Below are 14,110 nucleotides of genomic sequence, written 5' to 3'. Positions count from 1 at the left end.
ATCTATTCTGACCCAGAGATTGACCCATATATCTTTCAACAGTCTCTTTTTTTGGATTAACTTGTCATTTCTCATCTACACATGGTATATTTGCATTATTTCTCCTTGTGCTTGGTAAATAATAAACTCATTTTATTGTTTACTCAAGGAAATCTGGTTCAAATGGCTCCTTTTAAGACAACTTTATTCGTTCTGGGGAGTAAGGTATCCCGGGGTCAACAAGGAAGGGGGAGACAGTTCATTGCTCCTCAACCAGGAACCTCACGATTTGGAATAACCCATCTGGAACTTAATAATTTGGGGAACTTCGACCAAGATCCCGTCACGACACTACAGAAGTGCTGACATATTTGGAAAACTCTTTGGCCATCGTAGTTTTGACTTTTATTTACTCTAGTGGTCTCCAGGCTTGTAGCTTCACCTCAGCTTTCCATATCAGGTCAATGCTAGTGGTTCACTGCTCAGACCTTTTGAATCTAGGAATTGTGACATCATTTTGAGGTTGTACAGGACATGAGTGAGGCCTCTTCTGGAATACTGTGTGCAGTTCTGGTCACCCTGTTATTGGAAGGATATTATTAAGCTGGGGAGGTTTCAGAAAAGATTTACCATAATATTACCAGGAATGGAAGATTTGAGTTATCAGGAGAGGCTGAATAGGCTGGGACTTTTTTCACTGGAATGTAGGAGTTTGAGGGGTGACATTATAGAGGTTTATAAAATCATGAGGGGTATAGATAAAGTGACTGGCAGGTGTCTTTTCCCTAAGGTAGGTGTTTCAAGTCTAGGGGGTATATTTTCAAAATGAGAGGAGAAAGGTTTAAAAAAGACATGGGGGCAATTTTTTTTACATAGAGAGTGTTCGTATGTGGAATGAACTTCCAGAAGAAGTGGTGGATGTGGTACAGTTATAATGTTTAAAAGACACTTGGATGAGTTCATGAATAAGAAATGCTTGAAGAGATATGGGCCAAGTGCAGGCAGGTGGGACTTGTTTAGTTTGGGATTATGGTCAGCATGGACACAAGTTGGACTGAAGAGTCTGTTTCCATGCTGTGTGACTCTATGATTCTGTCAGACTTTGCTGTTCTATCTATGTTTTACAATGAAAGCAAACCTCTGTCCCTATTTTTGAAGATATTTGTCTTTGATAGAAGATCAAGATGATGAACAAACGCACTGTTTACAAAGGGCGTCATGATGTAAATTCCTAGGTTTGGCCAGGAGCCCATTCTGCTAACCACTGGAAGTGACTGCACATGGAAAAGAAAACAACGACATTTCCAAACATCCAACAACAAAGGAGACACAAGGTGGACATTGTGAAAGACAAGACGATGGCCAAATCTCATAAGAATAACAGTGAGGAGGTGAATTCCTCAATCACAGACACAGGTCAGGCATTAATCGTTTAGGTCCAACCTTCAGCAGAAGAGGAAGATTAAAAACTTAAAACAGCAGGGTACCTCACAAACAACACCTTCTCTGGTTTACAATTGGAGTTCTAAGTACAGAATGCAGTATTCAGTGTTCCAGACTCTATCTAAGATCATTACATTTCATTACTTTGGAACCTGGTATTCCTCCATCTACCACCTTTTCACTATTAATGTGCCCGTAGATCCAGGTGGCATGGCGGCTCACTGGTTAGCACTGCTGCCTCACAGCACCAGGGGCCTAGGTCTGATTCTAGCCTTGGACAACTGTCTGTGTGGAGTTTGCACATTCTCCCTATGTCTGCCTGGGTTTCCTCCCACAGTCCAAAGATGACCGGGTTAGGTGGATTGGTCATGATAAAACGTGGGGTTACAGGGTGGGGGGCTGAGGTGCTCTTCAGAGGGTTGGTGCAGACTCAATGGGCCAAATGGCCTCTTTCTGCACCACAGGGACTCTATGATTCTCGAAGACTTTCGGATTCCCTTTTCGTTGGTTCCCAGTCTCATAATGCCTCTTTGCTTTTCTAATTTTTTTTTTTTACCAGCCCTCTGAACCTTCTTTATTCCTCTTGGTTCGCAATGGTATTTTCTCTTTGGCACCTGTCATAATACACTTTCCCTCTTTTTTTTAATCTGATTTTCTATCTCCTTTGTCATCTAGGTACCTTTGGACTTGTCTGTCTTATCTTGACTGTACCTGAACCTTTTGAAGGTAGCCCATTGCTAAGTTACAGTTTTTCCCACCAGATCTTTCATTCCAGTCCATCCTGCCCAGCTCCATACTTGTTTCAGAGATATTAGGAACTGCAGATGCTGGAGAATCTGAGATAACAAGGTGTAGAGCTGGATGAACGCAGCAGGCCGAGCAGCATCAGAGGAGCAGGAAAGCTGACGTTTCGGTTTCAGAAGATCTTCTGAAGAAGGGTCTAGGCCCGAAACGTCAGCTTTCCTGCTCCTCTGATGCTGCTTGGCCTGCTGCGTTCATCCAGCTCTACACCTTGTTATCTCAGCTCCATACTTGGCTGCTTTGAAGTTCGCTCTCCACCAAATGATTTTTCTTCCTCTGGATTAGCCATTGTTATTCTTCAGAGTCATTGTAAACCTTATAACACAATTAATATTATTCCCTGAATGTCACCCTACTGTCCCTTGATCTATTTGGCCCACCTCATTTTCAGGATCTAGCAGTGTCTCCTTTCTTGTTGGACTGGACATGTATTGCTGTAGAAAACTCCTGAAAACTATCAAGGTGCACTTGCCCTTCACAAAATCAATATTCCAGTCTATATTTGGGTTATAAAGTCCTTCCTTATAACTACTCAAGAATGTTGACACCTCTCTAATGTACCTCACAGATTTATTCGTGTACATCCTTCTCACTAGTTGGTGGTCTATTGACTGAGCAACGTTACTGTATATTTTTGTTCATTATCTCCAAGCCAAGTTGATTCTGTCTTTGCAACCTCTGAAACATTTTCTTTCTCCAGAACTGCAGTGCTCGCCTCAAACAATGATGTCACCTTTTCTTTCTTTTCTGAACACGTTGTATCCAAGGATATTTCACACCCAGTCTTGACCTTCCTTTGGCCAGGTTTCTAATCGCCAAAACATCACATTTCAACATAGCAACCTACACCTGTTCTATACTCCGTACATACATGACCGTACAAGATCATAAGAAGTAGGAACAGGAGAAGGCCATTCGGCCCCTCGAGCCTACTCTGCCATTCAACAGGCTCATGGCTGATCTAACATTCCTCATATCCATTTTCCTGTATTATCCCCATAACCCTCAGTTCTCTGACTGATCAAGAATTGATCTCTCTATCTCAGCCTTAAAAATACATAAGAACTCTGGCCCCACTACGCTTTGTGGTAAGTACTTCTAAAGCCACGACCCTCAGAGACGAAATTCCTCTTTATCTCAGTCTTAAATTGGTCCCTCTTTATTCTGAAGCCATGCCCTCTGGTCCCAGACTCTCGCATGAGGGGAAACATCCTCTCAGTATTTAGATGTCAATACTTTCCCCCTACTCCAATTTCACTCACAAACTTACAATTCTTTATGACAGTCCTATCATAAAGTATTCTGTGCACCCTGGATTTCTTGTCTAACATTGTCACTTGCTCCCCATGCTCCTTGCAAATTTAGTTTAAAGCCTGCCCAACGGCACTAGCACAATGCCTGGCAAGTAAACCAGTCCCAGCTCTGTTCAGGACCAACCTGTCCTACTTGTAAAAGGTTCCACCTTGCCCAGTGTCCCAGGAATATAAAACCTTCCCTCCTGCACCATCACGACAGCCACGCATTCATCTGTTTTACCTTCCTTTTGTACTCACTTCCATGTAGCATTGGCAGCAGACTGGAGATTCCAACACTGGAGGTCCTGCTTGCTAGTTTCCGACCTAGCTCCCTAAATTCAGATTGCAAGACCACAATCCTCTTCATACCTGAGCCATTGGTACCATGACCCCTGGCCATTTGCCTTCCCCCACAAAAAACATCCTGCAGCTGTTCCTTAACCCTGGCACCAGCACGGCAACAAACCATCATGGAGTCATCTCCATGGCTACAGGAATGTCTGTCTTCTTTTAACTCAATATATATTATTCTCGCTTCCTTCCTCCTCTCCACCTGTACAGTCAAGCTGCTCATTTTGGGCATTGTCTGCACTCCCTTGAAGGACCACTATCCTCATTAGCTTCCAAAATGGAAATCAGAGACTGTGACCCAGTCATGGTACCCGCCTGTATCTCTTGGGACTGCATGGTGCATTCCCTTTCAGCCCTCCAGGCCCCAGAGACGTGGTGTGATGTGACTATCTCTAACCGTGTCACACTTAGCCTCATGGATGTGCTAACAGTGACTCCAGCTGCTCTCGAGCTCCAAGTACGATAAATAATGCCGTCAATTCATTCATTGATCAATCACAATGGTTCAACCGCATGCTATAATGCAGGATCGCTCTATAAATGAGAAAGTGATTCTAATGTGTATTCGACCCGAAAACTGTTTATCACAAATGTGCAATACACTTGACCATTCAACTATTCAACATATTCATACTGAACGTAAAACACTTATTGGCCCAATCTGCAAATTGATTGGAACTCATGCTGCAATCACCACAATATCACTAAGACAGTACAAGATACAACTGAGCAATAAATCAACAAGCCATAATTAGCCAAATCCTGCAATGCAAGAACGATGGACTTTTTGGTACCTCTGCTGCTAAGGGGAAAAGTAATTCCAGATTAATGAAAATGATTTTTGTTCTTCTTAGAAGCCATTACCGTTAACCAGCAAAGTAGCATTATATTCCTGGAATTCCATTTCTACAGCAATTGCTTTAGATCTAGGCTTGTCGTTTGAGACACAGCAGAGTCATTATCAATAAGACGCTGTGACATTTATACAATGTGAAATCGGCTGCTAATGGAACTGACGATGCAAATGACAGCAGACCGTTCATGCAGCACCAAGTATCCACTGGTTTCTGAGAGAAGTGGGGTGGCATGGTGGCTCAGTGGTTAGCACTGCTGCATCCCGGGACCTGGGTTCGATTCCACCCTCGGGCGACTGTCTGCGTGGAGTTTGCACGTTCTCCCCGTGTCTGCATGGGTTTCCTGCGGGTGCTCTGGTTTCCTCCCACAGTCCAGAGATGTGCAGGTTAGGTGGATTGGCCATGCTAAATTGCCTGTGGTGTTCAGGGATGTGCAGATTAGGTGGGTTATAGGGGGATGGGTCTGAGTGGGGTGCTCTGAGGGTTAGTGTGGACTTGTTGGGCTGAAGGGCCTGTTTTCCACACTGTAGGGATTCTATTACAAACATGGTCCTGACAAAAAAGCAAACCTAAAATCTAGGTCATCCGAAGGCACTTTAATCCCTCCACACATGTTTCAAGATTGACTGATAATAGCATCTTCTAGGTGCACCATTCAGAAACCGAGGACTCTTGTCTCTTAGGCAAAACAGCGGTCAGTTTTCCCTATCTTGATTGATCCCTCAATTATTTCTACTTGACCTTTCAGTAGCCATTGACATGGTTGAACACACAATCCACCTCCAACCACTCCTCACCATTGTCTAGTTTGGTAAGACCACACTCTCTGTTTCATTTGTTATGTGCCCAGTGGTAGTCAGAGGATCACCTCAAAAGCCTTCTCTTCTCACTCACTGAGTTCTCCAATGATCTACGCTTGACCCTCTCCCAGTTCTCAAGAGCATGCCATTCCTCAATGGCATCATCCAAGAACACCCCGCAAATTTTCAGATGTACAAGGATGACACCCAGCTCTATCACATAACTACATCTGCAAACTCCCCAGCTCTCACCGGTTTTATGAGACTGCTTATCCAACATCCAATACTGGATGAGAAATCTCTATCCAACAAAGTATTCAGACAAATAAGGCCATTGATGATACTACTCACCAAAAGCAGCTCACCATCATCTTCTCAAGGGCAACAAATGCTGGCCCAAACAGCAACAGCCAAATCCAATTAGTGCTTTTTTTTTAAAAACCACATAATCTCAATGGGCCAAGTCATTCTGTAGCCATCCCCGTTTCCTTGGCACCAACTCTCTCCCTCTCCACCGCAACAGTCTGTTGTTGAAGTGTCTCCAACCTTGGTTTCAAAGTTGACCTGGAAATGAGCTTCCAAACACATACTTGAACTCTCACTGTAGGCCAACTATTTCCACATAGAACCATAGGTTCACTACAGTGTGGAAGCAGGCCATTTGGCCCATTTGAGTCCACACCCTCCAAAGAGCATCCCATCCAGCCCTGACCCCCTATCCTATCCCTGTAACCCTGCATTTCCCATGGGTTAGTTGAACTAACCTACATATCCCCGGATACTATGGGCAATTTAGCATGGTCAATCCATCTAGCCTGCACATCTTTGGACTATGGGAGGAAACCGGAGCACCCGGAGGAAACCCACGCAGACATGGAGAGAATGTGCAAACTCCACACAGACAGTCACCTGAGGGTGGAATCAAACCCGGGTCCCTGGCGGTGTGAGGCAGCAATGCTAACCACTGAGCCACCGTGCCATCCTAACATCACCTGCTTCAGTTCATCTGCTGCTGCAACTCTCATCCATGTCTTTGTTATCACCAGACATGATCATTTTAACACTTACAGTTTCTACTCTTTGTACTCTGGAGCCCATCCAAACCTGTGTTGCCCATGTCCTGCCTTTTGCTTAGTCCTGTTCAGCTATCATCGATCCCATTGCTCACTGGCCTAATTCAGTCCCATTTAAGCAACAGTTTGATTTTAAAATGATCACACTGGTTTTGAAACCTTGCCACGGCCATGCCCTACTCTGTTGCTGTCATCTCCTGCAGCTCTACATCTCTGAGGGAATATGCTTGTAGTGATTGTAACAAGGTCAGTCAGGTGCACAACATAGAATAGGAGATCCCTGATTGGGGATGTTAATCTAGTCCAATCAGGGAGCCCTGGCTGACAAATAAAAACTGGTGTGTCAGACATCCTGACACTCTGGGAGTTGACACTGACAAGGCTGTACCACTTTCAAGAACGTTCCACATGTTAGTTAAGGATGACTTGGTGATGGGATATTGGCTTCTGTGGCATTATTTCAGTGCTTCTCCAATTTGGACTCGAGTACAATTTTTAACTCTCACCATTGACAGCCATGCCTTCAGCTAGTCCCAAAGTTCCAAAATTCCTTACCCAAACCTCACCATCTCTCAAACTCTGCTTCCTCCTGGAAGAAAGGCACTGTTAGAAGCTACTTCATCGAACAAGCTTTATCTTCCCAAATACCTGTTTTTGGTGGCTTCGTGTCAAATTGGAACATCTTCCTGTATTAAAGGTGCTAAATAAATCCACATTGTTGCTATTGTTATCTCAAGGATGGCCCAGTGGGTTTGTGTCAGCTCTTCACCAGGACAATCCAAAGTTAACTAACTCTCCAGCTTTGGTGTCGTGTCCCACAGATTTGTCTTGTTGGGAATTCCTTCCATTTTGACCCAGTTTTTTTTAATATAAATCTCTTGTCAACAATTCCCAATTCTTTTTCTTCCATTTATTATCCATGAATTCAAAATATGCTGAAATACTGGCATAGAGTTGCACACATGTACATGTAAGACTGCAGTGATTTGCAGTATGGAGCTTGGAAGCACAAATACTAACTCCAAGGTTTACTAGAAAATAATCAATTCCAGAGAAAGGCCATCAGAAATGGTTTTGAGAGTCACACAAAAGTAATTACGCACCAGTGTAATTCATCATCAGAGCATAGCTTCTATCAGAAACTGATGGCAAAGTAAACTTGATCAAAATGAAATCACAAAATACTTGCACACATTGACTTCTTTTATTGATGACCAGATATTCAAAATGACTGCAACGAGGCGTAATAAGTTGCTAATGTGTAAAACTTGGCTTGGAACTTGAGACACTGAGAAAAAGTTCAGTTTCTCAGCATTACAGTTTGGTAATAGATAATATGGAAAGCATGAATAACAATTTTCCATGCAGAGATGGAGATTGCAGCAGTTTAGCTGCAATGCCGGTTTGCCACTGAAGAACACGTGTCTCTATTGGTGTAAAACTTACAGCAGAGAAACAGGCCATTCAGCCCATTTGACTTGCTCTAGTGGTTAAGCTCCACAACCATATCACCGTAACCTTCTGTTATTTCCTCCCTTTAACTGCACCCGTACTGGTCATTTATATAAAAAATATATCTATACGGTTCCACATTTGAATCACATTGTAGGTAAGGAAATTTCCCGTGAACATAGAAATGTACAGCACAGGAACAAGCCCTTTGGCCCACGATGAATCTTTTTTGTAGACTTTTGTTAAGTGGGCATCAGCACTCTTTATATTAAAGAAGGCAGTTCTAAAACAAAAACCGTTTGGGAGAGAACCCAAAAGACATTTAAGACCCTGATCTCAAACTTCTAAAAAAGCAAAAACAGGAAGACAGATTATTACCTGAATGGCTGTAAATTGGGAGAGGGGAGTGTGCAGCGGGACCTGGGGGCCCTTTGCACCAGTTGCTGAAGGTAAGCATGCAGATGCAGCAGGCGGTAAAGAAGATAAATGGTACGTTGGCCTTCATTGTGAGAGGTTTCGAGTACAGGAACAAGGATGTGTTGTTGCGATTGTACAGGGCCTTGGTGAGACCACACCTGATATAGTGTGTACAGTTATGGTCTCCTTTTCTGAGGAAGGATGCTCTTGCTCTCGAGGGAGCGCAGCGAAGGTTTACCAGGCTGATTCCGGGGATGGCGGGACTGACATATGAGGAGAGATTGACTAGGTTAGGATTGTTTTCGCTGGAGTTCAGATGAATGAGGGGAAATCTCATAGAGACTTCTCAAATTCTAACAGGACTGGCCAGGGTCAATGCAGGGAGAATGTTCCCAATGGTGGGGGTGTCCAGAACCAGGGGTCACAGTCTGAGGATTCGGGGTAGACCATTCAGGACGGAGATGAGGAGGTATTTCTTCACCCAAACAGTGGTGAGCCTGTGGAATTCATTACCGCAGGAAGCAGTTGATGCCAAAACATTGAATGTATTCAAGAAGCGACTAGATATAGCAGAGATAGTAGGAATTGCTGATGCTGGAGAATCTGAGATAACAAGGTGTAGAGCTGGATGAACACAGCAGGCCAAGCAGCATCAGAGGAGCAGGAAAGCTGACGTCTCAGGTCTGGACCTGAAGAAGGGTGCAGACCCGAGACGTCAGCTTTCCTGCTCCTCTACACCTTGACTAGATATAGCACTTGGGGCGAATGGGATCAAAGATTATGGGGAGAAAGCAGGACTAGATATTGAGTTGGACGATCAGCCATGATCAGGAAGAACGGTGGAGCAGGCCGGAAGGGCCGAATGGCCTCCTCCTGCTCCTATCTTCTGTGTTTCTATGTAAAAGGGTAAATTGTAACTTATGCAATTGTAGCAATGCAGCAGTGAAGGCCATCAGTCTATTTCAGCTGAAGCACTTTCAGGGACAGAAGCCTGGAACATCACAAGTGAAGGTTGACTGTGCAAAGACACCAGGGTGCTCCTAAAGGCACCTCCAGAAATCTCGCTGTGAGCTGCAGGAGGGAGATTCTGTTCCGCTGCAGCTGGAAGGTAGCAGCCTGAGGAGAAGCACATTCGGCAACTACTATCCCGTCTGAGAATACACCTGTCCAGATGTAACATTGGTCTCAAGGGATCTGGCTTCACAATGATGGTGCAATTGAGGTGCATTATTTATTTAGCAAATACAGATTGCCACAGCCAAGCGGTTACCTCCTCATTTGCTCAGCTGGAAGGAGATTAATCCCCCACTTACTGTGCATTGTTTGTCTCTCTCCACAAGTGCACAAGTATTTGTACTGAGGACCCCGCGGCAGAAATTGACTGATTTGTCCTAAGTTTTTTGTTCATTGTTCGCAATTAGGGATTTACTTCCAGGACAAATCACACTTCCATTTTGGGTGCAATCGGCAGACTGTGCTCAGAATTGTGTTACTTTTTCAAGTTATGGTGCCAGTTCTCATTTAAATATACACACATCGCAACAGAAGATATCCCGTCAACCAGCCAAGTCCAGCAGTGTAAGCATTCTTTCCCGTTGCATTAAAAATCTCTCAATGTTAAACTAGCCCGGTAACCTGGTGATGTGGATTGAATGTGGCTCTGAAAGGGGTTGCTATCAGATTCAAGATGGCAGTGGAATAGGACTCCACCAGCCAGAGCTCATCCATTCCTTTTCTTTCTTTTCTCTTTCGTGCTTTCTTTACTCCCTTATTTCTTTTCGGCCATGATCTGAACTCCCGGCCTCGGCGTGCACTTGGACTCCTGACCTCAGCAAAGTCCGGGCGTGGCTGTCTCTCGGCCCAGCTTGGCCTCAGCGTGGACTTCCAGTCTCAAGATGACTCCAGAAGTGGTCTCCTGGCCTCAAGATGAAGCCTGGCGCAATCAAGGCCTGGCATGGACTACTGGCTACGTCTGGGTTGGACTGGGTTGGAAGGTCTGTTATTCTGAACTTCTTATTTCTTTATTCTTCTAATTTGTTCCTAAAGATCTGTAATGCTGGACTCCTTATTTCTTCATTTTTAAATCTTTTTCCCCCCTCAGAATTTGAACTTGAGGATCTGTACCTAGGTACCTTTGTATCGAAGATACAAGAGGCGATTTGGAAATTTTTCACTGTACTCATCTGAGTACGTCACAATAAGACTAATTCTAAGATTCTATCAGCAAACAGGACTGAACTCCATTTCCTGTGAATATACTGATGTTAAACACTGAAAACAACTTTAAAAGAATATATTAAAGAACTATTTATTGACATTTTAGTAACGTTTCCAAGTAAATTAAATGTTGTTTAATATTTAAAATATTTTAAAAGTACCTAAAAAAAAGTTTAATGTTTAAGATCTGCAAATGGGTGCAGTTTGCAGAATTGCTCAACAGTGATGAGTTGAAATAAGGAGAAGGGGAAGATATTAGCAGTGTTTAGGGAGGGGCAATTTCAATGCTTTTTAAAACCAGCGTAAAAGGTGGTGAGAACACTGAACTTAACATGCAACTGAACTTCCTCAATCCTTTGCAATAATTTGCTCAATTTATGATGAATTGCATCAAAACAGAAACTGTACCATGCAAAGAAAATTCCTGAGAAAAGGAGGCATAGTGGCTTAGTGCTTAGCACTACTGCCTCACAGTGCCAGGGACCTGGGTTCAATTCCACCTTCAGGTGACTGTGGAGTTTGCGTATTCTTCCCGTGTCTGTGTGGGTTTCCTCCGGTTTCCTCCCACAGTCCAAAGGTGTGCAGGTTAGGTGGATGGGCCATGCTAAATTACCCGTAGTGTTCAGGGATGTGTAGGTGAGGTGCGTTAGCCATGGGAAATACAGTGATGGGTCTGGTTGGGATGCTCTTCAGAGGCTTGGTGTGGACTTGTTGGGCCAAGTGGCCTGTTTCCAAACTGTGGGGATTCTATGTATTAAAAAGGAGCGATTTCTTTCATGCTCCTGCCTCATTAACCACAGTCCACAGGAGACAGCAGATGCCTTTGCATTGGAGGGGCACAAGTGCTTGTATATTATGGTTGAGATGGAGAAAACATCTTCTGGAGGAACACTCCATGAGAATCTTAGAATCCCTACTGTGTGGAAAGAGGCAATTCAGATTAAATCTGCACTGACCCTCCGAAAAGCGTCCCACACAAACACACTCCCCACATTTAGCATGGCCCATTCACCTAACCTACACATACATCCCTGGACTGTGGGAGGAAACCAGAGCACCCGGAGGAAACCCACACAGACACGGGGAGAATGTGCAAACTCCACACAGACAGTCGCCCGAGGGTGGAATTGAATTTGGGTCTGTAGCACTGTGAGGCAGCAGTGCTAACCATTCTGCCACCATAAAGCTGTAATAGGGATTTAACCCACACTCTTGGCATCATTCCACACGACACTCTAGCCAGCTAACCAACACAACTCCCATGTGAAAGTCTGCCAGTGAAAACTTCAGTTTCTAAGATAGATTGGTGAGATCTGGACTGTTTACCTTGGAAAGGAGAAGGTACATCAAAATCATAAGGGGCCTGAGCAGAGCAGATCAGCTGCTCTCACTTGTAAAAGGATCAGGAATGAGACGACACCGGTTTAAATGTAAGTTTGCAGAAAGAAGGATGCGTGGTGAGAAATACCTTTTACACAGCAAGTAGTTCAACTCTGAAATGCACTGCCCAGGAATGGGACACAGGTAGGATCAATCGGGCCACTTGAGGGGGCATCAGATGATTGTCTGATCAGAAACTATGTGCAAGATCATGGGGAAAAGGCAACGTTTGTCTGGAGGGGGCTGGTATAGAAACAGTGGGTTGAATGGCCTCCTTCTGGCCCATAACAGTTCTGTGACTCTCCCAGAGAAAGTGAAGAATACAAGGAATTCAGATCTTAGAACGTAGAACAATATGGCACGGAAACAAGCCCTTTGGACCACGACGTTGTGCTGAACATGATGCCAAATTAAACTAATCCCTTCTGCCTGCCCTTGGTCCATATAACTCCATTCCTCGATTATTCATGTGCTTATCTAAAAGTCTCTTAAACGCCCCTATTGTATCTGCCTCCACCACCTCCCCTGGCAGCATGTTCCAAACTCCTATCACTCTCTGGGTAAAAAACATGCCTCTCTCATTTCCTTTGAACTTTCCCCCCTCTCAGCTAAAATGCATGCCCCCTCGTATTCGACATTTCAACCCTGGGAAAAAAGATTCTGATTGTCAACCCTATCTATGCATCTCATAATTTTATACACTTCTATCAAGTCTCACAGCAGCCTCCATCACTCCAGAGAAAACAGCCTGAGTTTTTCCAGTCTGTCCTTATAGTTCATACCCTCTAATCCAGGTATACTGCTTCTGCACCCTCTCCAAAGCCTCCACATCCTTCCTGTAACGTGGCGACCAGAATTGAACGCGATGCTTTAAGTGTAGCCTAATCAGAGCCTTATAAAGCTGCCACATGACATCCTGACTCTTGTACTCACCAGTAAAGGCAAGCATGCCATACTCCTTCTTTACCACCCTTTATACTTGCGTGGCCACTTTCAGGGAGTAGGATTTTGTATCAAAGGAAGACATTGTGAAATAGGGCAGAGGTTATCTTTTACACTCAGTAGCCATTACTTTAACAAAGCAGGACGCCCATCCATTTAGATCAGTCTGATTTTCATTAGCTGGGGGTGGTGAACATTGAGCAGCACTCGATGTCAGATACAGCCCTGTGACTTACCAATACCTTGAAGAAAACACTCAATTTCTTGCAGCCACTCAATACAAAAAGAACATGAATCTTCCTTTTCCAGCATCCTAACTGCCACTTCCTGCATGGTGTGTGTGCAATGAAAGTGATCATTGTTGATAATAGTAAATTATACTATTAATGTCACTCGAAGCAACCTTTAATATCTGATCAGGGCTGGGGAACATTAATTATCTGTGCTTGAGCAGGATATTGAGGCAGCTGCCTTCAGCACCATTGTACACACAGAGGAGCAGCTATGAGACACGAAATTCAATCAGATTGCATGTTAGTGCTAATGCTTTCCTCGGGTGCATCACATCTTCCACAGGATAATAAATTTGTTTGTAATTTAAGACCAGAAATTCACTAAACACCATCTTCCTTGCAATGCATTACAGGACTCTTGGTCTGATCAAATCCTACACAAAGCCTTCGTACGTTTATATAATGGAGAATCCAAAAATAAATTCTCACTGTTCCTGAGCACCTGGATTTCCATTGAAACACTTGCTGAGTGTATTCAGTTGCAGAGATAAAGCCTTTCAGAGATAGAAACACCTCATTTGGATCTGATATTGGTGATAAAAATTCCTTTGAGGGCATTTCCAATCAACAGGAATGTGTATAGTAATAGTTTAAATGACGTTTCTCTAAGAGCAGTTATTGAGTAGCTGGGGTAACTAATTCATTAGCAATGGGATGCTGGAGGGAAGGCTATTGTTCAATATTTTTGATGCTGTAGAAAGGCGATGGATGTTTTGGGTTGTTGAACACGGAAACACAAGAATGAAGGGACGAGATTAAAAGCAAAATAAACCTTTGTACAAGGATGAAAGGGGGAGGAATAAAAAATTATCA

The 14,110-nt window shown here is 43.8% G+C and overlaps 1 protein-coding gene across 1 annotated transcript in view; it reads right to left on the bottom strand.

Annotated features, from left to right (window-relative positions):
- The window catches only part of pitpnc1a (phosphatidylinositol transfer protein cytoplasmic 1a), a 146,835-nt gene extending 142,734 nt beyond the window's left edge, over positions 1–4,101 (bottom strand). Inside the window, exon 1 of the mRNA XM_048609682.1 lies at positions 3,760–4,101. Coding sequence (XP_048465639.1) covers positions 3,760–4,101 — 342 coding nt within the window. The remainder of the gene's footprint in view (positions 1–3,759) is intronic.
- Between the last annotated feature and the right edge of the window lie 10,009 nt (positions 4,102–14,110).

Source organism: Rhincodon typus, chromosome 21 (genome assembly GCF_021869965.1).
Source record: "Rhincodon typus isolate 14 chromosome 21, sRhiTyp1.1, whole genome shotgun sequence".
Classification (NCBI taxonomy): Eukaryota; Metazoa; Chordata; class Chondrichthyes; order Orectolobiformes; family Rhincodontidae; genus Rhincodon; species Rhincodon typus.
This window is presented reverse-complemented; position numbering and strand designations above follow the sequence as displayed.